Here is a 26,531-nt window from a genome sequence, read left to right on the forward strand (position 1 = left end):
AAGTAGCCAGTGAGGGCTCCCGATTCTAACCCCGAAACGTTCAGAAATGCCGTCGTGCGTTTCATACACCAGCTCCGCCAGTCTCCTGTGTATATGGCTGGATAACTAGGTAGGAACAGTCTTCCCCCTACACACCCCGAGTTTTCTCTTCCCTCTCCTTAAAAGAGCTCGTGCCTCCCCCAGCCCACTATGCCACATGCTTCTCCAATGGGAGCCTCTGCCGCCCCCTCCCCCCAGTCCCTGCCGATCCCCTGCCTCTTGGTCTGGGCAGGGCTCCATCTCTGCCCTGCTGGGCCTCTCAGGGTTGGTCAGTGTCTCTTCTCTCTCTGAATTAACTTGACATAACCAGACAGATGGAAATGATAAAATTAGAACATAGCTTTCCTTTGGGGACATCCCACAAACACTGTAGAGTTTTCCAGACAAAAGCAACAGAGTGGATAACATTGGGGGGGTTGTCGGCTATTCAGAATTCAGAGATGGTTGCAAGGAAGTAGTAAATAAAGGCCAATATGGGAGGAAAGAAAACCTGTAAATTAGAAGGCTGTTGGCGTTGCACGGTTCAATTTGGCCTTTTGCTATTGTAATCAGCTTAAGTTGAAGATGACTCCTGTCTAAGTGGAAACACAGGCCGTTGTTTTCGCCCTGATTCCAAATTTCAGGGAGCTCTGCCTTGGGAGAGGAGGACTCCGCAGTGCTCTTGGCAGGTTCTGGTTCTCAGCAGGAGAAGGGAAGGCCAGGCCCGGGGGCCCAGCTGGCGGCGGGCGGGACGGTGGGCGAGGGGCGGGTGCGGAGCGGGTGGGCCCCTGGCAGTGGCTCGGGCACGGGCTTCCGGCGGCTGCGGGGCAGTTGTGGGTTGCCCGCGGACGGATGCGGAAGTGCCAACGGCGCTAGTACTGGAAAAGAATGACCTGCGAGAGGAGGGAGGGGGAGGGGGCTGAGCTGGGGGCCTGACACCCCCGCCCTGGCCCCCTGCAGCCCCGCCCCCCCCCCAGAGGTCCTCTGAAGGCATGGAGAATGAGGGTGGCTCGGGGCCCAGATCTGGGTTCCAATCCTAGCTCTGTCACTTGCGGCGAGACCCTGGGCAACTCACTGCCCCTCTCTGAGCCCGTTTCCTCATCTGTATAACGGGGATGACAAAACCTCTCTCTCAGAATGGGGAGGGTTCAGTAAGACACAAGGGCAGCAGCACATGTCTACTGGGCACTGTGCCCTGCTCCTGGCGCCGTGTAACGTGCCTTCCTGACGTTATGTAACAGAAGACTCAACCCCATGGGCGCATCCCGCCATTGTCTCCATTTCACGGGGAGGGCACTGAGGGGGGCAAGAGAGGGGCAAGTCAGGAAGCTCACGATCACACAGCTAGGCAGAGGTGGCCCTGGGTCCCGCAACACAGTCCTGGCCCCAGACCAAGCTCTCTTTGTTGTAACGCGTCGCTTCTGTGAGGCCATGGGGACAGTAGTCATCGACGCTCACTACACATCAGGCAGCGGGCCAAGCCCTTCACGCACTTCATCATCACCAAGCCAAAAGGCGGCCAGGTGCCTGACACACAGCGGGCGATCAGGAACTGTCTGCCCCTTTCCCTCTCCCTCTTCCACCTAAAGCACCTGGCTGACTTCTCATTGCCACCAACAAGGCCAGTTCCCCTGAAGTTCAGGTCAAGGATTGCTGGCTGGCTAGTCAATGGGAGGTGCCTTTTCACAGTAACGTGTCAGGAGGCGCTTTCAAGGGGTCCAGGGACATCCAGTAGGCATGGCCATATGGCCGTTCCATTTTCTGATCAAGAACGTTCCAGATCAGTCACTATGAGGAGGAGCTGGAGGAAAGCAATGGTGATGATCTCCATAAGCATACTGGAAATAACCAACATCTATGGGGCACTTTCCGTGTACCATGCACTATGCCAAAGCCTTCACCTACATTATTGCATCTACTCTCAGCAACAACCTTAGGTGGCGGCAACAATAATTCTCCCCATTTTGTGGGTGTGGGAATGGAGGCTGAGAGAAGCTAATTGTGTTCCCAGGTCTCACAGTGAGAGGGCGGCAGAGCTGGGATTCAGAGGCTGGCTGACTCCAGAGCTCACACCGCACTGGCTCACCCCAGTGAGCTCTTCTCTGACCTCTGGGATGCCTGGCTTTGGGCTCTTATTAAGAGAAGCTGTCTCAAGAGGGATAACTCTGGTAAGACCCTACCTTCTGTGGGCCTCAGTCTCTCCGTCTGATCAATGACAGCATGGCTCTGATTTCTAAGAGCTTTCCAAGCTCCGAAATTGTGGAATCGGGGGACATGACCAAGAAGAAGCACGGTTCTGGAAACTTTCAGGAGTGTGTGGCCAAATGACGATGTGGCAGAGGCAGGGGATGCGCCAGGCAAATGCTCAGAACACTGTCCTCCTCGCTGGGCCAGCGCTGATCTTGAGTGGGTTCAGGGGCCTGCCCCAGGGCCTACTGAGTCTCCTCACAGCCCTGGAGGCATTCGGGAGAAAGTCCATGCAGTCTTGCCCTGATCACACATAACCAGGTCTTGTGGGTTTGGCAAGAGACGGACAGAAAAGGTCCCCGGGAGCTGGCAGGAAGGACTGATAGGGAGAGGGTGGGAGGTCACGAAGGAGGGAGAGACATTTTTTTTCCCAGAGCTGCTGGATGTGAAGTTGGGGACAAGGCCCAGCAGGAGAAAACTCTGGCTCAGCAGCCAAACCCAGGGGCCAGAAACCTTGTACAGACCCGAGACTGGCTCATCCTTCAGACTGAACCAGACATAACCACAAGCTTAGCTGAGTAACCAGGAGACAAGGGCTTGGCTCCAAGTGCTGAGCCCAACCCTAAACATTTCCAAGGCTCCCCTCTCCGCTCTCCTCTGGGCCTGGTTCAGGCCCTTCATTACGTGACCCCTGTCACCTCCTTGGGCTTCCGCCACACTAAACATCCCTCGGTCCCTCAGACCCAGGCTCTTCCATGCCTCCGTACCTTTGCACATGCTCTTTTCTTGACATGGAATACCCTTCTTCCCATTCCCTGCTTCTCCCTTACAGCTCATCACTTCTTCTGGGTCCTCAAGGGCCAGGTTCATCCGTCACCTCAACTGCCCTGTCACCCTGCTCGCCTCCTGCTCTAAGCCACATCCTTCTTGAGGACAGGGACTGTGCCAGCTTGCCTCTGCAGTCCCTGTGCCAGGGCTGACGGGACAAGTGCCCTCTCGCAGGAGAGTGGCAGCTTTGAGGCCAGTAGTCCTAGGATCGAGGCCAGCTCTACCCACACTCACTGTGTGATGCTGGTGAGCTCCTGCCCCGAGCCCAGGTTTCTGCAGGCGTGAAACGGAATCAGTCAGAATCATCCCCCCAGCGAGGCTGTGATGGGTGAGGTCAGAGAGAGCACTGTGTAAAGTGCTGCACAAGAGGAAGTGATGACTGACCTGTACGGACTTCAGAGTCCAACAGACTCGAGGCATCCCTGCACGCCACCCTTCTGAGCCTCAGTTTCCTTATTTTCACCACAAGGATGGCCATCCCCACACCCACAAAGTGCTTGGAAGGCATCAATCAGACAAGGTCCGTGACGCACCTGCCGTGAATGGAGTCGCTGAAGCAACAGCAGCTCTTGCTGCGAGCAGGACAATCTTGGCGGGTGTTCACGGGGTGCGCTCACCCACCACCAGTTCTGTGGGATTTTGTATTACACGCTACCATTTATTTATAAATCCATCTGTCCAGCTAGGCTGTCTGCACTACAGACCTGCCCCATGGTGCCCAGCACAGAGCCTGGCACACAGCAGGTGCTCAGTCAGGAGGCAGAGTAAGTGGAGGTGTCCTGGAGGAGCGCCCCCCACCCTCCGCCTCCCCAGCAGACTCTCTAGGGGTGTGGCTGGGGAACCTGCTTCTTTATAAGCTTCCCAGCTGATTCTGAGGCACGCCAAGATGGTGCTCTGCTGGCCTGGAAGGTGTCTGGAGATCCTTCCAGCTGGAAGGCACTGGCTCAGTGTTCCTGGCCCACCACACCTGCTGACTCCTGGGGCTCCCTGCCTCCCTGAGGACTGCTACTACGATGTTTCTAAAAGAGGCCTCCATTCAATAAAACCAGAAAAATAAAATAAAATACAATAGGGGCGCCTAGCTGGCTCAGTCAGTGGAGCATGCAACTCTTGACCTTGGGTTGTGAGTTCGAGCCCCATGTTGGGTACAGATATTACTTAAAAAAATAAAATCTTGGGGCACCTGGGTGGCTCACTCAGTTAAGCAATGGACTTCGGCTCAGGTCATGATCTCACGGTTCGTGGGTTCGAGCCCCACACCTGTGCTGTCAGCAAAGAGCCTGGAGCCTGCTTTGGATTCTGTGTCTCCCTCTCTCTCTGCCCCTCCCCCCTCAAAAATAAATAAACATTTTTTTAAATTAGAAAAATAAAATCTTTAGGGGCACCTGAGTGGCTCAGTCAGTTGAGCATCCCACTTGGGTTCAGGTCATGATCTTACGGTTCGTGGGTTCGAGCCCCACATCAGGCTCTGCACTGACAGCACAGAGCCTGCTTTACATTCTCTGTCTCCCTCTCTCTCTGCCCCTTCCCCACTCATGTGCGCGTTCTCTCTCTCAAAAATAAATAAAATAAAATAAAATAAACTTAATAAAAATAAAAATAAAATCTTTAAAACTAAATCAATAAAACAAGAGGCCTCCAGGGCCTCCCCCCCTTCCCCAGGACAGAGTCCAGACTCCCCCACTGACAGCCCTGAGCTCCCCACCTCTCACTGTCCCTCCCAAGCCTGGGTGCCAGCAATGTTGAACTGCTCAGGGTTCCCCGAGAGCCATGGTGGCTCATGCTTTCTCTGATGAACTCTGATTCAGTCTTCGGGCCTGGGGGCAGATAGTGCCTCCCTCCGGAAAGTCCTCCTTGTGTTTCTCCTGAGCTGTGCCCCCGCTCTCCAGCTCCCTGGCCTCCCCCATCAGTTTGATTACACTGTGTGTGCTTCCCTTCCAGGCTGTGACCCCCTCAGAGCAAGAACCATGCTTTTTCCTCATCTCTATGCTCCTGGCAACTGACTCGGGGCTACTGGGCAAAGTCAGTGCACAGCAAATGTCAGCTGAATAAATGAGGAAGTGTATAGGTTCCCATCCGGGCTCTGGGACCTGGAGCAAGCTGGGCCTCAATTTCTCCACTCCTAAAATGAGGGGTTGTCCTAGGACAGAGGCTTGCAAGGCTCACTGACAGGTGTCTTGCCACTGAGAGGGAGATGGGGTTTCTACCCACTCTGTGGTTTCACCCAGAGCAGCTCTATCCACTTTCATCTGTGTTATAGGTTATGGAAAAAAAAATTTTTTTAAGTGTGAGGTGCTTAAAAACAAAGCTTTCAAACCACTGGCGGGGGGATACCTAAGCACCCTTCTGGATATTCAGTCCTGATGCTTGAGATAACCAGAGATCCCAATTACACAAAGAAGGCCCTGCCAGTTGACCAAGGTCACCCCCGGCCTGCTATTCCAGGCCTCCCCCAAGATAAGGGTATCCACTCCTAACAGACAGGGACAAAAAGGAGGAAGGAGGAAGAACGGGTATCAGGGTGGGATGCAGGGTGGTGTGTGACACAAGCCTTTCCTGAAACCACAAGATTTGAGCCAAGTAACTAAATTCACAAATCTGAAAAAAAGAAGGCCACTTATTGGTGGGGGGCTACGAGGAGGCCTCTGGAGGGGCTGTGCACACAGAATGTGCCGCTCAAGTGACCACCTTGGGGGCCTGGTGGGGGCTGGAGTATGCTAGGCAGAGAGGATCTACCACAGAGCAGCATGGGGCCTACCTGAGACCCATCCCTGGCAGGAAGGCTCTCACCCACCACACCCAACCTGGCTCCATTTACCTTCTCACCCCGGTTGGAGAGCGGCCCATCCATATCGGCTTTGAGGTGGACGGGGGGTGCGGTGTAAGGCAGCCGGCAGTGCACCTGCCCGCACTGTACCTGACCTGTGGACGAAAGGATGCCTTGGAACCCATCCTGCAGCCTCTGTGCAGGATACCCGTGTGCCCCGTGCTCAGCAGGATGGAGTCCTGGGGCCAGTTTCACTTTGGCCACTTACCAGCTGTGTTGGCCCTGGGCAAAACTTCAACAGAGGGTTATGAAAATCCCTATAATCTATAAAGTGCTATGTGATAACTGCCCAGCTCACTCATAAACACTCCTAAATGGATATGTATTTAACATCTATATGCAAGGCTGTACCCCATTATTAAGATCCTCCCTTGGTGCCTTATACCTTCTTACCTGCCAGGTGTCACTCAGGCTTTACCTGTGTCCCTCCCAGAGGACCCTGCACTTGTACATCACCTTCTTAATGATGGTGTCCCTGATCACCCTGTTTATAACTGTACTCACCTCTACCCTCCCTGTCCTCCTTCCCAGCTTTGTTTCTCCTCCTTAGCACTTACCATCACCTGACTTACTGTAGATATCTATTGTTTACTTGGCATTATCTGTCTTTGCCAACTAGAATGCAAGGCCTAATAAGGGCAGGAATTTTTGTCTGACTCGAGAATTTTCCAGACTCTAGATCCTGATAGATTTCCAGTACCTAGAATGAGGCATGACACCTAGTAGGTCCGACACCTAGTAGGTACTCTTTGAATATTTCTGGCATGAATCTCTGTACCTTATTCCAACACCTAAAACTGTGGGGGGAAAGTCCATCCTCAGATCTGACCCGAATCTCTCATGTTTCAGTGCTTTACCACTATAGTGGAGAAGTCCATGGCCTCTCTCTTCCCTACACTTCTTCCTCTTTGGTCATAGGGGGGAAAAGCCCTGTACAGAGACTTAACAATCAATATGTAACTTAGGACAAGTCACCGTGCCTTTCTGAGTCACAGTTCCCTCATCTGTAGAATAAGGCAGTTGTATGAGATTGGGGATTCTTAACCTGGGGTATTCTAGGAGTCCTGCGATCACATGGAAAACGACATGTGTACGTGCATCTTTCTGGGGTCCGATTCCAAAGCTTTTTATCAGATTCCAAGCTCTAAGACCCCAGGAGACTCAGAATTGTGTAACTTTAGTTAACAGCAGAGCAAACTGCTGAGGTTGTCCTTCAGCCATGCAAGAGGGAGCAGGTCCAAACACTCTCAACACTTCCTGCCCCAAGCTGGGTTCCACCTCAAGGGGAAGAGGAAAGGGGACCTCAGCCCTTTCTCTGAGCGTCAAAGACATATCTAGGCTTGATTGGCAAAGTATGTGGGGAGTTCTAGCAGGACTCTGAAGGCCACGGCCCCACTCCCAAGAGGGTCACCTAGGTCCATTACCAACCCCATGGCAAGGGCTGGCTGGTAGCCCAGACTCCTGGTATCTAGAGAGTCCTGGGTCCTTGGCACCTTTAACAGATGAACTAGATGTTCAATGGGCTCTGTGCAGCTTGAACATAAGTCATTGTTTAGAAAAGAAACGAAGAAAAGTCCCTCCTACAGAGCAGGTGGCTCAGAAATGGAACAGCGCAAACGGACATGGTTTCCAGCAGGCTGCCTGGTGCGGTAGGCAGGAATCTGCACTTCCAGCTGTGCCAGCCAGAGCCACCACCACCATTACAAGAGCGGTTAATAGTTACCCAGCATCTACTGAATGCTGGAGACTTGAAGTCAGTGATCTCATCTGATGCTCACACACTGCTCTGAGATAAGGATTCTTATTGTCCTCGTTTTTACAGATGAGGACATTGATATTCAGGGAGGCTACCAAGCTTGCCTGATGTCACACAGCTAGTAAGTGGCAAGGATGGCATTAGAAGCCTGACAGTCTCACCCCAAAGCCCACAATCAACCATTAAGGAACACTGCTCCCGTTCACTTACGTGGACCCTTGGTTTTCTCATCTGCACAATGAGACAGTGATGTCTGATGTTTACAAACACGCTTAGTATAGTGTCTGGCACATGGCCGGGGCTCAGTAAACAGCAGGGCTCTCTCTGACCCCTCCTTCCCTTTCCATTTTACTTGGAGCCAGAGAAGGGAGGATTCATGTTTGTGGGTATGTTGTGGCCACTTCTATTTTTCTGGTCACACCCAGCTTTGAGGAAACAAACAAGCTCAACGGGAATGGAAATCTGTAATAAGCACCTGCTCCCTAGCAGATTCACTGAATGTTCATCCCCCAGAAATCCACAAGGCTACTCCCTCTCTCCTCCAGGTCCCTGCTCAAAGGTCACTCCACCTTGGCCCACTCCATCATTCCCATGGCATCCAGTCCCACTGACATGCCAGCCCTCTCTCCTTTATTAGTTGATTGTCTCTCTACCCATGTCCCACTCCAGAACGTGAGCCCCCGGAGCACAGAGTTGGTCTGTTATGTTCTCCGCTGTATCCCGGTGCTTAGCACGGAAAAGTATTTACTGAACACATCAATGGATTCTCACAACCCTGTGAGGTAGGCATTGTTAATGTCCCAGCTTACAGATGAGGATTCTGAGGTTCAAGGAGGGTAGGTAGGTGGGGATACTCCCACCACATGGCCCTTCTTCTGCAACCCCAAACACACCCATGCCACAATGCTTTCCGGGCTAAGGCCTGCTTGCATTCATCTCCTCTGCTGCCCTGCACTCCTGCCTCCCCTCTCCTGGTGCCTCACTAATTCCTATCCATCCTTCCACTCTCAGCTTGCTGAGAGGCGTCATCTCCACACATTCCTATATTCCTATATTCCAGCACTTTTCCTATAGCAATCATCACAATTAAAACCATGCCCTCATCTGTCTGGTTATCGTGCCGTGTTATCTCTCCCACGACAGTGCAGGTCCCACCAGAGCAAGCACTTTACCCATCTTGTTCTCTCCCTAGCCCCTGGGCCCTCGCACACAGTGGGTACTTGGAAGGTGTTTTTTGAATGGCGGAATGGGTTTTCTCTATGAAGGGTCCCGTCTCACTAAGGCGGAGACTGGGAACTTAGCCCCTCTCCCCAAACCCTAGGTCTGAGGGACCACAGAGCCCACGTCTTCACCCACCAGGCTCCGCAAGGCCTTCACCCACCACGCCTCCACCTCCCGCGCGCGCTCCTCCGTGACCCCTCGCCCGCAGGCTAGGCGGTCTAGCTGTGACGGTCACTTACTCTCAATGTAGCCGTGCAGGGTGACCATGCGCGCCCGCTCGGGGCTGCTGAACGGGGAGTAGTGGATGTCTTCGGACAGGGCGGAAGGGAGGCGGGACGGCGGCGCGCCGGAGGGCGGCACGGGATGCTGCGGTGTGTGCTTTTTATGACGCGCCCGGCAGTTTTGAAACCACACCTGGAACGACAGCCTCAGCAGCCTCAGCCTCGCGGAAAAGGGTCGGACACACCGCCGGGAGACCCCAGGCGGGACTGCCTCGTTGCCTCCTGGGTAAGGGCGGCCACGTGCGCCCGGGCCTACGGCTCGGCTGGAGACCAGCTACGCTCTGGAGAGCCCGCCCCCGGCCCCCTAGGCCCCGCCCCAGACCCGAAGGTCCCGCCCTCCCTCGGCCCCACCTGGATGACCCTCCTGCTGAGGCCCGTCATGTCCGCAAGCTTCTGCAGCGTCTGTGCGTCGGGGTTGTTGTCCTGCGCGAACTGCGCCTGCATAACCTGACGGGAGCAAAAGGGGCAGTGAGACAGGGACGCGCGGAGGTCTCCCAGACTGCGGCCCAATCAGAGGCTCCGGCCCGGAGGCCACGCCCCAGACAGCTACGGCCCCTCCCCGTCACCCGCGGGTCCGGGCAGAGGGGGCGGAGCCAGAGGTCCTCTAGGCCCCGCCCACGTCTACGCCCCACCCACAGCCCCGGCCACTCGCGGCGGGCCCGGGTACCTGCAACTGCTCAGCGGTGAAGGATGTCCGCGCGCGCTTGGCCGGCTTGGGCTGACTGTCCTGTTCCGAGGGCACTGCCCCCTCCAGCGTGAGGCCGTTCCCTGGGGGTGACAGAAGTGGCTGACCACGCGTCCCCATCTCTTCTAGTGGCATCCTGGAAAGGACGGGGGTGGGGGCAGCTGGTCCCTGGAAGGGTCAGGAGCGGAGTTGGCTGGGAGCGGGGATCCCAGAGTCCTAGTCCCTGAGCTCTGTCTTTAGGTAAGGGGCTTTCATTTCTGAGCGTCTACTCAGTACCAGACACTGCTCCTTCGGTGTGCCTTTTGGGTCTGTCTCACAGCCCCATTTTACAGCAGAGGAAAGAAACTAAAGCTCAAAGAGAAGAAAACCCCTGACCAAGACCTTTCGCCTAGTGGTTGACCCTAGCGCCCCAAGGGGACTCCCTCTTAGCTAAACTGGGGAAACCAAAAGCCAGTGGAGGTTAAGATGCAAGCAGGTTACAGAACTGCGGTTCTAATTTTGTAAAAATGTATGGAAGCAGAAAAGTTGAAAGGATATACGCCAAGGTGCTAGCAGTGGTTACTTCTGAAGAGTGCAATTATGGCTCTAGTTTCAATATTTCTGTAAGTTTTGAGGTTGTAACAACAATCACATGTCACTTTATTTCTCCAAGGTTTAATTTCGTTAACTGGAGCATGTGTTAGCCATTCTCTTTCCACTTCTATTACTTTTACAATCACACTAAACATAGTCCCCCATTTTATTTTTAATACCTCATTTTTTCTAGGTAATACATGCTCCTTCTCAAAAACTCAGAAAATTCAGGTAAGCACAAAGAAGAAAATAAAAATCACCAGTAATTCCAGCACTAGTCACACAACTAGCTGTAATTTTTTTTAATTAGGAAGAAGACTATGTTGGGGGGAAAAAACAAACAAACATGCCACCATAAATACATGGGGGGAAATCTGGGAAGATATATACTAAAGATATGAGAGGTGGTGACATTTAGAGTGATCTTTATTTTCTTCTTTTTGCTTAACCATCTTTTCTAAATTTTCTATGATGGACGGGTGTGTTTAAAAGAAAACCAGTAACCAAAACTGAGGGTTGCTCAGTAAAGGAGATCTGAGGCCCCAAGCCTTCATGGTAGGAGTCTGGGGTCAGCCTAGATGTGAGAGTTAGCATTGTAACTGGCCAGGCTGTGGGTAAGGGTGGCCCTGATAGGTCCAGATGTGGAAGAAGCCTGGGGTCACTGATGGGCCATGGTATGGGGGGAGCCCTGATTCCTGAGATTCCATCCCAGCGCCACTGCTGACTTGCCCACCACTGCGGGTAATTTCATACAACCCCAGCCTCATTTGCTTCCCACCTAGGCCCACTTAGTCCTGATCCTGGCAGGAGAAAGTGATAGCCTTGGTGTGGCCATGGTTTGGAACATTCTGGGGATTCCTGACTAGTCCCCAGGCTAGAAATTGAGGCAGGGTGGTCCACACACCTCCCAAGAGGCCCTGAGGGTGGGACAGACACTTTGTGGTATTAATGTCCCTTAGGAGAACAGGCAGGACAAGGATTGCTGTGCCATCTTTTAGATGGGAAAGTGAAACTTACAGGGGCAGCCACCTCCCAGCAGTCTCCCTTGCTTAATGAGGCCTGATTAAGCGGTCCCTGGAGCTCAGGAATGGGGTAGTATGGGATGGTGGTTAAAAGCCTGGGCTTTGGAGTTAAAACAGACCTTCTAGGATGCAACCTTTGGCAAATCACATACTGAAGATAACCTCTGCCTATTTCCTCATCTGTAAAATGGGGACACATCAGCTACTTCCTAAGGTTTTTTATAAGGATCACACAAAATAGTCCACATAACAGAGAAGCTAGCAGCTTCCAAAGACCCAGACAGGAAAGTCATGGAAAGGGTCCCTGACTGCCTTCAGCCCAGCCTCCATTCCCCACCCCCCCCCCACCCCTTTCTAACCATTTGTGACTCGGTCCTCACAATTCCTGGAAGATGTGAACCCTGTCTGCAGGCCTATGTGTTTTGAGGAGACACAGTATTGGAGCCAGAAGAGATTTAGGAATCTTTCTAGTTGACCCATCTCTCTTGCACAGATGGGGAGACTGAGGCCCAGATAAGAAAGGAAACTTCACATATCAGTACAGCATGCCAGCAGCCAAACTGGTGCTCAGGTCTCCAGACTCAAAGGCCTTTTCCCTCACAGTGTAGGCTGAACCCCGCCCCCCAAACCTCTGGCTTGGAGCTGCTGGCATGGGAGTTGGGAGAACAGAGTTGCATCATCTCTCTAGGACTGGCCCATGCCCAGTTCCAGGCAGCCTGAAGGGATTAGCCCTCAGGCCAACCAGAACTGTCTAAAGGTGGAGTAGGCTGCCCCATTGTGAGAATCAGCTCTAGGGTTCTTTGGGTGCTTCCTGCCTTTACAACACATGGGCTCATCTATCTTTGAGAAGGTGTCTTATCATTGGCTCCATTTTACAGATGAGGAAACAGTTGCAGAGACAGACTACCACTTCAGGCTCTCAAGCAATGGTGGGCCAAGAGCGCATGCGCCGTGCACGGCCCCACGCCCACTCAGTCTCCAGGCAATAAAGGAAGCGCCTGCTCCCAGAGGAGTGTGGTCAGTTCCTGGGGAGCTGGGCTGAGGTGGGAGAGGGCGGGGCACGGAGGTGTGGCAGGGTGCTGGGTGGGGCGGGTTGGGTACCGTTCTCGGCGGCCCTCTTGAGGTTCTCGATCATGGTGTCGTAGTGGATGCGGCACAGCACCTTCTCTTCGACCAGACCAAACTCCTCGCCCGTGGACAGCTGGCGCTTGCACGAAAAGCAAGCGAAGCAGGCCAGATGGTAGGCGTTGCCGCGTGCCCGCCGCACCCAGTCGCTGGCATAGATCTGTCGGCCGCACCGTGCACACTTGGTCCCAAATCGGCTGCGGGACACCGGGGCAGGAAAGGGGGTGGCGAAGCTCAGACAGGCTACCCCTTCCACCTCCCAGTGGCCCGCTGGCACCCTGTCTCCTGGCCTCCCTCACTCACAAATTTCCCTTTGCCTGGATCTGCCCCCTACCCCACCCCCATGCAGACACCAGCTTACTCTGGTGGGTGAGCTGGTGGGTGGTTTTATTTTCTTCTTAGTGCTTTTCTGAGTTTTCCAAACTTTCTACAATGACTCCTTATATTTATATATAACTAATCTGTTCACTTAAATATATCATGAGTGTTAGGGAAAATGTAATAATATAATAACGGGCAAAATTTTGAGCACTAACCACGTGCCCAGCAAGATTCTAAGTGTTTTATGTTGCATATCCCAACTAATCTTCATTTTGCTGATGAGGAAACTGGGGACCAGAGAGGTAAAGTAAGTTGCATAAGGTCACACAGCTTGCAAGGCTAGAAACCCACGATGAATAAACCGTACCCCAGCTGTAGAGATGCTCAGGGTTTCTTGGAAGCATAGACAGATATGCACTTACGGGCTTTGTGCCCTTGGGAAAATTATTTAACCCCTCTGAGTGCTCACTTTCCTTGCCCTGAGCTGAACTAGGTGACAACAGCAATGACTACCACTTAGTACTTAGTACTTTGAGTCTAAGTACTATTTGAGTCTAAGTCTATTAAGTACCCAGCCAGTCCCAGGCTCTGGGCATTCTAACAGTAGGAAGCATTCTACAGTAAATGTTAAACTGTAGAATGGCATTCTAACAGTAAATGTTAAAAAGACAAAAACCAAGTGGGGGGGGGGCAGATCGAATGCTTCCTCCCCCTTAAGCCTTCCTTGTTGGGCCTTTTCCCCATCTTCTCCCACCTCGCGGTGCAGCTATTTGGGTATGACTCCCTTCACCACCAGACTTCGAGCCCCTCCAAGAAGAAGCAGGAGTCTGGTATATCCTGTCCCAGAAGTCAGCCCAAGGCCTGACCCCTGAGCACCTGGGAAGGTTTGTTCCTTAAGTGGATGACTCATCCTTTGACCCTGTCCCAGCCCTTTAGGCCTCGGTTTCCTCTGCTGCACACTCTTTCAGGGGATGATGTTACCACTCATCCAGCCCCCCAAGCTTAGAAACCTAAATCATTCACTCCTCCCTTTCCTCAACACTACATCTAACGGATCATCAGGCACTGTTGGTTCTTTTTCCTAAGTATCTTTGGGATCCATTTCGTCTCCAGTCCCACAGCTGCCCTCCTAGGCCAGTATCTGCCCTGATCTCCCTGCTTCCAGCACCACCCCTGCCAACCATTCCTCCACACAGTGGCCACAGAGAAGTTTCCAGCACGCACGGTGCATCCTACCCTGCCCTGCTTAAAATCCTTTGCTGATTCTTCTCTACCTCAGGATCTGGTCCAAGAGCCTTGGCATTTACAAAGCCCAGAAGACCATAACCTCTTAGACTCATCTCCTCCCTAACTTTCCCCACCCCACACCCAAACAGGAGTCCCAGGCAGCCACAATGGAAGGTCAGTGCCAGGTCTCTATGGCCCCCTCTGAAGCACTTTCCCGGCCCAGGTCTTTGCACAGACTTTGTGCTCTTCACACACCCCCTCCCTGCAGAGCCCTCCAGTCCCAGCACCAGGCTGTCAACATTGGTCCGGCAGGTTTGTAAATGTCAGATTCTTCGGTTCTCCCTCCCACCCCCTGCAATCCTAGGAGAGAACCAAGAAGATTTGCCCTGTGTCCCCAGGGCCCGCACACTTGCACCCGGAGGAGCATTGGGAAATGCTTGTGACTGTGGGGAGAAAACAGCCCGGCAAATGCACTCTGGTTACAGCCTCGCCTGTCTTGCCGAATGCAAGCAACTGTCAATTGAATAAACGATCTTGGGTTGAACTGAAAGAGGGAGCGCGGAGGCCTCCGCCAGCCCGGCTCCCAGACGTAACTCTAACGCCACTGTCTCTGACCAGGACCGCAGGAGGACCCTGTCCCTGGCAGCGCGGTTTGCTCAGCTAAGGCTGCACTGTGCGCCTTTGCTGGGTCAACCGCCCCCTAAACTGAGGCGGCTCCCGACCTTGGAAACTCGGCTTCCCCAGGGACAGCCTAGTACAGCCCGCGGTTTCTTTCCCAATCCCTCAGTAAAGGGGAGAGGAAACCGCTTAGCCCACCCCTGCCTACTCTCGCCGCGGGGCGGACTGGGGGTTCCGCTGCCTGACTCGTTGTACACGGATTAGGAGCACTTTCCGGCCCTGGAGAGGAGGGAGAAGCCAGCAGCGTGCAGAGCCATGAAAGCGATTCAGGGACCCAGGGCGCAAGGTCTTCATTGCACACCCTCGACTTGGTGCAACCGCGTGAGGTGGAGACTCTAGCACCCGCTTTGCACACGTGGAATGGGAGGTTCAGAGCGGACAAGTGACTTGCCCAAGACCACAAAGAGCGTGGGGCGAGGGGCGAGGTCCGCTCTGAGGTGCAAAAGGAACCTAGACCGTGCTGAAGCAGCAGGGCGGGAGATGGTAGGGACTGGATCCCAGTTGTATTAACTGGAAAGGGACCTGGTCTTACCCCCGTCGCGTCCCTACTCCCAGCCACCGGTCCCAGAAAGTCCCGCGCGTAGGGCCTGAGGCCCAGCGGGCTCGGGAAGGCAGAGAGTGCGTTCCCAGGGAGAGGGGAGAGCCGGGGAAGGGAAGGTCCCCGGCCTTCAGACTCCAGGTGAGAGCGGAGTCTGCGTTTCCAGCCTGTGGTTTCCGTGCGCCCCCGCCCCGTGAGCTGCGCCAGAGTCTCCGACCCCGGGTCCCCGCGCTAGGCTGTACGGGATTCCTCGTCCTCCGCCAGAGATGGGTCCACGACACCCCACACACCCCTGATCTCCCGGCTCCCCAAGTCCGCAACGCCCGGGCGCGGTCAGCGCCTACACTGTGCACTGCTTACTCCGAGGAGAACGCCGCGAGTGATCTCTCAGCAACTTTCTCACCCTCCACATGTCACCCCAAACGACAAGAGCTGTCCCCAGCCCTAGGATCTGCCCGCGCTCGCCGTGGCTCCGCCCAGTCAACGAAATCACCTTTGCGAAGGATCCTTGGGTGGGGGTGGGGGTGGGGTCATTATGCAGTTTTGGGTGCGTTGCGGGCCGCTCCCGAAACGTATCCTCCACCCAGGGCAGGGGTCAGTGGCACAAACAAGGGGGCACGAGGAGGCTTACGGATCGAGGCTCTGACAAACCGATTGACTCCTTCCCAGGCGGGCAGCGAGGCCCGAGCCGCGGGATTCCGGAAGCAGCGAAATTGGCGGCGAGACAACGAAACTTCAAGAATGGGGTGCTCGGGAGCTGCGAAGGGAGCGCCAAAGGGATTAGGGGGCGCGGCTACCGCCCCTCCACCCCCAGCCTTGTGCGCGCGCCTCCCTGGGTCCCGGCGCGCACCGCGGGGTAAAGGCTCCAAGGACTGAGGCGCTCGGGGCAATGGACGCTTCGCATCCTGGCAACTGCCGAAAGGAGTGGGGTGGGCATCGCGCGTCTCCTTGCCCTCTCTCCCCTGAGGAGGGACCAGAGACGTCTGGGTACTCGCGGTTGTGCAGAGGGAGCTGTGCGCCCTTGGCCAGGGCAAACTCGCTCTTCTGGCCTACTTTCTCTGGATACCCAGAGGTGCTCAGTCATTATTTGCTGGGTGAATGAGCCTCAAACGAAAGAGCCTTTCCCCCGTATTAAGCTACCCGAAGCTGAACCGAAGCTCGAGTGGGAAGGCCAATGTTAGTTATAAAGCTGGTGAGCCGGTGGGGAAACTCAAACCAGAATTCAATTATTTTACGTTCAGGACACTCACTTGCTGGCCGTGGGGAGAATCTAAGAGGCAAACAAGGTGGATTGGAGGTGGAGCCCTTCCTATCCCCTCTGCTCCTTCCCTTCTAGGCAAACTCTTAGGAGAAGAAGCCAGAAAAAACAGAACCAGCAATTACGAGGTTAAAACGCCCCGCGCCTCGGAGGTCCCGGCCCTAGGCCCCTCCCCAGAACTCCTCTCTCCGCTCCCCCAACATCTGTCCCCCAACAGCTGGCGGCCGCTGGGCCGCTCTCTGCCGCGGTGGGGGGCCGCTTCCCAGCTATAAGCCTCCCTGGGGACCCTCGCTCTGGGGGAGGGGGTGGGTTTCTCCCGCAGGAGCCCGCGGTTGGAGCTTGGGCTCTAGGAGGAAGGCCAGAGAAAGCTGAGGGCTTGCCCTAAGTCACATGGGCCAAGCCAGGGACAGGAACTTCAACCGGCTGCCCGCGCCCAGCCCAGGACACTCTCTGAACCCCACCCGTATCAACGCCAGGAGCAGTAGTTAACCCTTTATTCCCCACTCAAATGGGCAGGAGGCAAGGGGGCCAGGAACCATGGTGACCTGATCCTGACAAAGTTGATCTAGTCACAGCCCCTGAGGAAGTCACTCCTGTCCTAGTCCTCCCAGGGCCCATCCAGGGAGAGTCACACACCAGAGCCGGTGCTCCCTGTGGAAGCCAACGGAACTGGGCTTAGGGCTTAGGGCCAGGAGAGAGGGGTCTTTGCCACTCCACCGGCCACATGTTGTAGGGAGAGCTACTGCTGACATATCTCCCCTATAAAAGACCAGTACAGAATGTTTAGACACAGGGATGGTGGTGTCCACAGCCATGGGGCTTACCCAGGCTCTGCCACTTACTAGCTGCATGGCCTCACCTCTCAGACCCTCAGCTTCCCCTCCTTTAAGGTGGGGATGATGAGACTATGGTAATTACCGGGTGGATTTGAGGATTCACTGGGATAAAGCATGCAATGAGTTAACAATTCCTGGCTGGAGCAGAGTTCTATACATTCTGGTGAGCAGTATCCTCACCCCTGCCCGGCCCCTCTTACCCCCTCTCACTGTGTGACCCTGGGCTCCACTTTCCTCTCTCCCCAGGACATCAGTCTCCCCAGCCATGCAATGGGCATGATGCTTCAGGAAGCTGTAGATCAGTCCATGCCCTGTTCGGCAGGCAGCAGCGGCAGGTGTGTGTGTGGGGGGGTGGGGGGGTCGGAGGTAGAGACAGCTGTCTGAGGTTGTGGTTGCTGAGGGCAGTGGAGATATGAATGGCCCAGGAAGGAATGCTATTTTTCCCTCAGGCCTTTTCTTCACTTCTTGGAAGGAAATAGAAAGAAAACGGTCTTAACCAAAAAAGTGAAGACATTAAAAGCAATATCGTATTTCCCTGGTGGTAATTTCTTTTTTTCTGCTAGGGCTCAGGGAGCGAGGGTTACTGGGAATCTGATTGAGGCCACAAGGGCTGCTGAGGTCCCTCTTTAGAGAGAGAGTTGGAGAAACTGAGGCAGGAGGGCTAGCAGTCTTGCTAAGGGCATCCTCTGTGCTCTGCAGTCTCCTTCCCCGGTGAGTTTGGAGAGCTTTCCTAACTTCTGACTTCCTGAGCCACCAACACCAGGCTCTGCCAAGGGAGACTATTGGGGGGGGGTGAAAAGAAGGGGCAAGATGAGGGATAGAAAAGCGGAGAAACCTTCCCCTAAGGGATAAGACCAGAGATTAGAGGACCATGGAAGCCCCCTTGTGCCCCCTCCATGAGGTCTTGGCCACTTCCTCCCTCCCTCTGTCCCATTGAGAGATCTGGTCTCTCTTTGGGCAGAATGCTCCAGACCCTATCCCACCAGACCCTTGACCTTGGGTTTCTGGAGGCAGAGGGCTAGGGAAACTCAGTGCATGGCCTCTCCCTGAGCCCCAGCTCTTGAGGAAGAGGTCTGCCTCCCACGCCACCCCAGGAAAAACTCTCTTGCAGCAGCCACCCTGAGCCTGGGCTGCTGCTGAGAGCAGACAATAGTCCGTGCCTGGCGCTCCGCGGCTTTTTCTTTCCTTTTTTGTGGGTTTTGTTATTTTTGTTACAGGTGGCACTGTCGGGGATGGGTTACGCCTGCCGGGAGACTTGGCTGGGATAGAAATGATCAGGAGAGCCCCAATTCTTCCCACATCCCAAGGAATGTGAGCTTTTATCCCGTCCATTCTCTTACCTCAAAATCTGTTTTAGTTTTGCTTTGGGGGGCTCTTGTCACTGGAAAAGGATTAACGCTCAGAACCTGCAACCTAGAAAAGGCCTGGCCCCATCCTTCCAGACAAGCCCTGCTCCCCCAACCACCAGAGGAAATGCTATCAGGGGACTGTGCCCAGCACCCACTCTGCCAGTGGTGCCAATGGTGACAATCCAGGCATCCGTAGCACCTGCCATTTAGGGAGGCGCTACGGAGCCTTTCTCCCTGCACTGGCCTCCTTGGCAGTTCAGACAGACAATCCTGGAAGTTGGACACTGAGGGCAGAGAGATGTAGTTACTTGACCAAGGTCACACAGTGATTGTTGACCTAGCAGACCCCACTTACTGCCCATACTCGCAATAGCTACACATCCCACCACTGCAGTGGGAAGGGGGACTCCGGAGCCAGTGGAGGCTCTGAACAGCAGGGTCAGGACCTGAATTTTGACTCTTCCTTGAAGGCCTAGTAAAGCACAGTGTCCCAGAAGAATCGGTCCATCCTGGGCACGAGCTGAGGCTGGAGAAACAGCAAGGAAGTGTGGACAAGTGGTTCATGAAGCTGCCAGGTCCACCATCACCGGGAGGGCCCGGAGAGGAACCTAGCCCTGCCTTACTCTGCAGGAGGAGGCTGAGATACCATCCTTCTGGGTGCCCCGGGCGGGAGCCCTGTCCCTGGCCAGCTGAGGAGCCCCATGAGCCCTAAAACAGCAACTGGCTTGGCTTTTGGTTTCTTATTTGTTTTTTTGGGGTTTTTTTTTTTTTTTGGCTTTGTTTTTAACCAAACGGAGTCAGGCACAGAGCAGGGATGTGGCAAGACAGGGACTCTAACCTTCATTTCCTGCCCAGCCAGCCAGCAGTCGGATGGGACAGTGCAGAAAGACACCATGCTCCTGTTACATTACCACACAAGGATAACCCCCTCTGACGCACACGTGTGGCGGTCCACATCCACACACCCACGTTCACATCACACCCTTGGCTCCTCAATGCCAGGGTTAAGGCCTTAAGCAGGAATGCTCCCTCAGAGAAGGGGAAGGGGGGGCAGGAATGATGAGATTTCGGAATTCTTGCCTTGTCACCTCTGCGTCCCTGTACAGATGTAATCGTGTCTTGACTACCTGGCGCGCGCGTGCACACACACATACACACACACACACACCACGCGAAGTCCCAACATTCACACAGAGACACACACTCCTGACATACATTTAAACTAAAAGACAAAAATGGTCATAAAGCAGTACACACACTGTCCTCATACCCCTGACCTTGCTCAGTGATGCATTCCTCCTGCGGCACTGCACAGATCCGGACAACAGAGAGACACAATATGCTCCTTGCATGCTGAGTCCCAGGCCACCTGGGCGAGCTCCCCTCTCCCAACGCACACCTCAGCTGCAACGATCTTTCACAAAAGGAAGAGTCCACTTCTGAAATCATGCTTCCTATGCTTTTCCCAGAGTACTCCAGCCCCAAACGCTGCAAACTTCACCCTAGACTCAAGATCTCTTTCCAGGTGCCAAGGAGACTCAGAACCAGAGGCAAGGAGGCAAGAATTACCCCCCCCCACCACCACTTTCCTTGACTCTCAGGGCCAGGGGTCTTTCTAGGAAGACTGAAGCCATGACCTCCGTAGAGACAAGGATGGGAGGGATGTCTGCGGGTTAGGTAGCGGTTATAGGGGAACAGCTTTCACCACTTCCTGACAAAGCCCTTGGGGACAGGCATCCCTCCCAGGAAACAGTCCCATTCCACTCTCCCCACTCCATAGGCCTAGTGGCCCCGCCTCAGGTTAGTTAGGTTCACGCTTCCCGGAGGGATCACACCGGAGGCGGAGGCGGCTGTGCCCCTGACCTCGCTGTGACCTCGACCCCATGACCAGGTCAGGCCTGAGCGCGCGGTTACCAGCCGGGGCTGAGATGAGGTGGCGGGCGAGAGCTGCCCAGTCGCGGCTCTGCAGCTCTGAGGGCCCAGCCCAGGGTAATCCCACTCGCGGCCCTGACTGCTGTGCCCGACAACCCTGACCTTCCCGGCGGCTCAGAGTCAGAGCCCAGACCCGCAGAGGCTGAAGCCCCGACCGAAACGACGACGGAGCTGAGACTGAAACAGGCGCCTGGGACCCGGGCAGGATCCCAGACTGGAAATGCGACACTCGAACGACGCCAGGGTCTGAGTTGAGGCGGAGCCGGAGACAGAGGTTGGGGCTTAGGAAGAGGCGCTTGGATATGAGAGCCGGGAGGCTAGTGCTTGGGGCCCCCGACCAAGACCCAGACCCACAGCGAAGCCAAGGGCAAAGCCGGAGCGGGAGTCGGGAGCCCGGCTCAGGGTCCGGCCCCGGAGAGATGCCGGCGCGGCTGGAGTCGGAGCGGGAGTTGGAACCCAGAGCCGAAGCGCACTGTAGGGGCAGCCAGATCGCGTCTGGGATCGGAGCGGGTCGGAGCCAGAGACCAGGACGTCAGAGCTGGACCGCGGCGCTTGAGGTCGGAACCGGAGCCAGACACTCTGCAAGACCCGAGACGGAGCCAGAGACGCGACCCAAAGCGAGTGGGCCGCAGGAACCGGAGGCGGGTCGCGGGCTCGGACCTGTGCCTGCACCGGCGCGCGGCCTGGAGCTCCTCTTTTGGGGCGCTGAGAGCGGGCCGGCTGAGCCCCCGCGGCGCGCAGGGCGTGCACTCGGGATCGGGGCTCCGGAGCCAGAGACCAAGCGCTGCCAAAGGGTCCTCCGTGCGCGCCAGGGGCCTGCCTCCGGCGACACTGCTGGCCCAGCGGCGGCAGCCTACCTGAAGTAGTCCATCTTGCAGAAGATTTCCTTGTTCTTGATGTAGCAGCTGTTCTGCTGCCTCAGAGACGTGCGACAAACGGAGCACTCGAGGCACCGCACGTGCCAGATGAGGTTGTTGACCTGGGGAGGGGGCGGAGGTGGGGGCCGGCTCAGCGCGGGCCTCTTTTCACGCCCGGCCCCAGCCTCCCCGGCCCCGTTTGCTGAGATGGTCGCTGAAGGTCTGAAGGTGCGGAGGCTGCCCTACTTTCCTTCTGTAACAAGGAAGCTTAGGAAGGTAGACATACACTCTTCCCATTTTTCAGACGGAAACCCGAGGGGGCAGAGAGACTCTAAGATTTGCCCAAAGCCGCACAGTCAGGCAGCGGCTGAACCAGGATTAGGAATTTAGTGGACCTGGCACCGGCGCCGCTTCCGTGCAGTCCTCGGGACTGCAACCCACACCCCGCCAACACACACGCAACACCCCGCCCCTGGCTCACCTTGAGCAGATACCGGTCCAGGATCTCGAGGCCGCAGCTGGAGCAGATGTTCTTGCCGGCGGACGGCACGGAGGAAGCGGCAGAAGGCGGTGAGCAGACAGATGGCGTGCTAGGTGTACAAGGGGAGGCCCGACCCTCGTCCTTGTCTAGAGCGCCTGCCAAGGCCTCGGCGTCCGACTGAGCCTGCAGTCGGGGAGAGAGGGAGAACCGCACGCTGAGCAGAGCGCCCAGCCGAGTGAGTGCCCGAGGCTGCCGCCGCCTCGGAGACAAATCCGGGGCCCCAGCGCATCAGTCGACAACGAAATTCTCCCGAGTCGCCGCGCTATGGGCTACAGGATAGGAATGGAAGGGCCTATTGGAGAGGAAGGGACGGCCCCAACTTTCAACCCGCGCGTCCTGGGTGCTGGGGACGGTCAAAGTCAACACTTCCGGCCGGAAAACCGAGGCTCGGAGAGGGGCGGCGCCCTCCCGCAGTCCCCCCGCGCTTGGGCAGCGGCTTCGGGGCCGGAAAGCCGGTCAAGGTCCCCAGGGCGGGACAGCCGGGGGACCGGGGATCGAAGGCAGGGCCGAGCGAACTCACCATGGCTGGCGGCGCGGTCCCTTCAAGGCAGCGGGTGGTCGCTTTGCAGCCGGACCCTGGCTGGGCCATCACCTGGGGGAGGGGGAGGGAACTCAGGCGGCGGCGGCTGCACAACTGGCTCCGCGCAGCCTGAGCCCAGCGCCTCCCCGCGCCTGTTATATAAACCGGCGCGGAACAATGAGTCTTAACTTTGTAGTGGGCATTTAAAGCCCTTCCCCACAAAAGCGGTGTCTCTCTAATGAAGCAATTTGAATTTGGATTGGATTTTTTCCCTCTCTCTCCCCCTCTCCCTGCACTTAACCCGTGGCTCTTGAAGTAATCGCTTAGTTCCCTTGCAATCCAAGCCTCTGAGGGGGAAAAAAAACACGCGCACACACACAAACTACCTGCAATTAGAAATTGTCGTGAATGCCCAAGATAAGAGGTAGCCAGAGTGTCAATTCCAACTGTCAATCAGTGAGATCCATCAGGCCGCCCAAAGAATTGCAAATTTGATTTTTTAATGGTAGTAATTAAAAATCGAATTTTTTCTCTCTCCACCCACCCCCCTTTCCTCGCTCCCTTCTCCTCCTCTCGACACAAAATGCAAAAAGGAGAAAAGAGAGAAAGAAAGAAAATAAAAAGGAGATGTGGGGGGGGGGGAGGCGTTTGAGGAAAATAAAACCCGGAGCGCTGGGAGCATCAGCCCTCCAGCCCAGCGCGCGCTTCGAAATTGATGCGGCGATATTGACACGAATTCAGGCGCCTTTGGAGGGCCAGTCGGAGGGAAACCCGGAGCAAAACGGGGGCGAGATTCGCGGGGGGTGGGGGGGAATGGAACCAAAAAGAGAAAACAGAGGCGTCCAAGAAGAGGAAAAAGCACCCTCCAGCCCCTCGGCGCGCCCGGGACCGGCCCCGCGTCGGGATTCTCAGCGTTGCGCCAGCACAACCCCCGGCGCATCGGCGCTATCAGCGCCTATTCAGACGGACAATACCCGCCTCGCCTCCTCTTGATTCGCCTGTGTCTTTGCTAAATCGCTTTTTGAGAAATTCCTCCAACATTTGCATAATGTGTTCCCGCTTTCCGCGACCCCCCCCCTCCGCGCTCGCGCGCGCTCACACACTCACAGACACACACTCACAGGCGCACCCCCGAACCCCTCCTCCCCGCGGCCGCCCGCCGCCCGGCCCCTGCCGGACCGTGGCCCGGGCCGCTCACCCACTCGCTCGCTCGCTCACCTGGTCGGTGGCGGGGCCGCCCTCGGCCGGCAGCCGGCAGCCCTCGGGCAGCGCCGGGGCGGCGTTCTCATGCTTCCAGTACATGGGCCGGGGAGCGGCGGGCTCGGCGGGCACGCAGCGCGGAGGGCCGCGCGGAGAGGGGCCACGGCAGCAGCGGGAGCAGAGGCTGAAGCAGGAGCTGGAGGAGAGCGGAGGCGCCGGCCCCGCCGCCCCGGGCCCGGCCCCAGCCCCCGCCCCCGGCCCGCGCGCAGCCCCGGCCTCCCCGGCTGCCGCCGCCGCTGCCTCGGAAGAAGGTCCCGACAAACTTGGAGAGGCCCCCGCCCCCTCCTCCTCCTCCTCCTCCTCCTCCTCCTCCTCCTCTTCCTCCCCCTCCTCCTCCCCCTCCTGGTCGTCCTCCTCCTCCTCTCCCTCCTCCTCGTCCTCCTCCCCCTCCAGCTGCGGCGGCGGCCGCCCTGCCGCTGGAGCCCCGCTCGGTTCAAGATGAGTCATGCGTGACCAATCCCCTCCCCGCCAAGGCAGAGCGAGACACACACAGCGAGGCAGCGACCCAGAGACACACACACACAGACATATAGACACACAGAGCCTCAGAACTGCTGACAGAGACTCAGACAGCTGACATACAAAGGCATCAGAACCCCCACTTCCACTCAGCTCTCACTGCCGCCCCTCCCGCAGGGGGCACCCACAGCCCTCTGGCACAGCCCCACTCACAGGTACCAAAAGGACCCATGGTCACACCTTGGACTGTAGATGGATTCCATCTACAGTCGCACGTTATACTCTGTTCACGCAGTCACCCTCCTGTACGTTTGTGGACATACTGATGGAAACGATTACCTGTTCACATCATTTACGGGAGCACAAGGCATCCACACATACACACACACCTGCACAAATGCCTCGCTCCGTAACAACCAGAGTGTACTGGTTCCTAAGGACTGAATGGGATTGGGCTGGGTGGGGGCTGGTGGGGGGTCGATTCCCTGAATTCTCCTGGGAGGGATTGCCTGGGATATCCCCTTGCCCTTCGGGATTTGTTGAGCCATCCGGTCTAATGCTCACCTCACCTTCTGTAGGGTTCTACGGAGAGTCAGAGAAATGGGGAAGGCGGGGGGGGGGCAGGCACGTGGCTAGGAGACAGAGCCCCTAAACACACACATACACAAACCCTCAGACTCCAGGACAGAGCCTTACACACACTAACACTCTACAATATACACATACAAGTGGACACTCACAGCCTCCAACCCCCTTCTCTACACAAGCTTAGCCTAGAGAGACACATGTAAATATGCATCATTCTTGGAAAGAAAATGCACACTCAGACTTAGATCCGACCCTATAGACAGTGCAACACCCCACCTCCAAGCCATCACGCGTTCCATCACACCCCTAATTGCCCTCATTTACAAATGTGCACCCCACACAACTGTTTTTACACCTACATAGCTCCAAACCCGTGTAAAACCTCCTGTCCTTTACTCAGACACCCACAGATACACACATCCCTGCAGCTGGTGAGATAACCAATAACCATTTATAGGCAGAAACAGCGTATATAACTCTGCAGACACAGGATTCCCAATAGTTTCAGCCTCAGTCATGCACACACATAGGCACAAATGGCAGGCAATGTCATACTAAAGACCCACACCTGTATCCCTGAAAGATACAAATACGGTTTCTTTACAGACACCAAGATACACAGAATCAGCCCCAGCCCCAGCCAATGGCACCTCCCACCCCCTCCTAGTCATTTATTACTCTCAGGCACAGAAATTCAGAGTGAAAAGTTTCCCTCTGAACCCTCCTCTTTTATACAAAGAGCACCATGGCAATGTGCAAGCTAGTGAGGTTTGTCATATACACACATGTGTACACGCATACACGTGTACTCTCAGGCATCCACATAATGTCAGATGAACAACTTCCTCTCTCTCAGTTACCTTTTGGTTTATTATCTTTTTGAGTAATAAACTCAGCTACTATATTATTCTCTTCAGCCCTTGCAGCAACCCCACAAGGAGATTGTTATTATACTTATTTTTTTAATATTTTTTAACGTTTATTTTATTTTTGAGACAGGGAGAGACGGCATGAACGGGGGAGGGTCAGAGAGAGAGGGGAGACACAGAATCTGAAACAGGCTCCAGGCTCTGAGCTGTCAGCACAGAGCCCGACGCGGGGCTCGAACTCACGGACCGCGAGATCATGACCTGAGCTGAAGTCGGATGTTTAACCGACTGAGCCACCCAGGCGCCCCATACTTATTTTTTTTTTTCAAATGTTTATTTATTTTTGAGAGAGAGCAAGAGAGAGAGAGAAAGTGCCAGTGGGGGAGGGGCAGAGAGAGAGGGAGAGAGAGAGAGAATCCCAAGCAGGTTCCGTGCTGTCAGTGCAGAGCCCCTTGCGGGGCTCTATCCCACGAACTTCGAGATCCTGACCTGAGCCGAAATCAAGAGTCAGACACTCAACTAACTGAGCCACCTAGGCTCCCCTGTACTTATTTTTTTTAAGTACCATCCGTGCCTAACATGGAGCTCGAACTCACCACCCTGAGATCAAGAGTCACGTGCTCTTCCGACTGAGCCAGCCAGGTGCCCCTGTTATACTTACTTTATAGCTGAGGAAACAAGCTTACAGGAGCCCCACCTCGAGCTCTAGCGCTCAGACTCCAGAACCCAAACTCTTACCTACTCTGCACTTCTGCTCCTGAATTCAGATTAGGTG

The 26,531-nt window shown here is 55.5% G+C and overlaps 1 protein-coding gene across 1 annotated transcript; it reads right to left on the reverse strand.

Annotated features, from left to right (window-relative positions):
- Nucleotides 1-777: 777 nt before the first annotated feature.
- LHX6 (LIM homeobox 6) lies at nt 778-23,945 on the reverse strand. Its single transcript, XM_047069001.1, has 10 exons — nt 23,799-23,945; nt 22,581-22,652; nt 22,001-22,183; nt 21,520-21,641; nt 12,500-12,720; nt 9,786-9,886; nt 9,470-9,565; nt 9,077-9,251; nt 5,852-5,955; nt 778-911 (listed from the first exon to the last, which is right to left on the reverse strand). Exons 1-10 carry the CDS (start codon nt 23,880-23,882, stop codon nt 891-893), a joined length of 1,179 nt encoding a protein of 392 aa, XP_046924957.1. The 5' UTR covers nt 23,883-23,945; the 3' UTR covers nt 778-890.
- Nucleotides 23,946-26,531: the final 2,586 nt, after the last annotated feature.

Source organism: Lynx rufus, unplaced genomic scaffold (genome assembly GCF_022079265.1).
Source record: "Lynx rufus isolate CCGP_SWC_20201006 ecotype Redwood Valley unplaced genomic scaffold, mLynRuf1.p SCAF_10, whole genome shotgun sequence".
NCBI classification, from domain to species: Eukaryota; Metazoa; Chordata; class Mammalia; order Carnivora; family Felidae; genus Lynx; species Lynx rufus.

Excerpts from the sequence above, each read along its gene's own strand:
- LHX6 (XM_047069001.1), bottom strand. The coding sequence starts at position 23,882 with ATGTACTGGAAGCATGAGAACGCCGCCCCGGCGCTGCCCGAGGGCTGC. Across the intron at positions 22,184-22,580 it reads GGACCGCGCCGCCAGCCATG|GCTCAGTCGGACGCCGAGGC; the intron begins GTGAGTTCGCTC and ends CCCCGACTGCAG. Across the intron at positions 12,721-21,519 it reads TGCAAGATGGACTACTTCAG|CCGATTTGGGACCAAGTGTG; the intron begins GTAGGCTGCCGC and ends GGTGTCCCGCAG.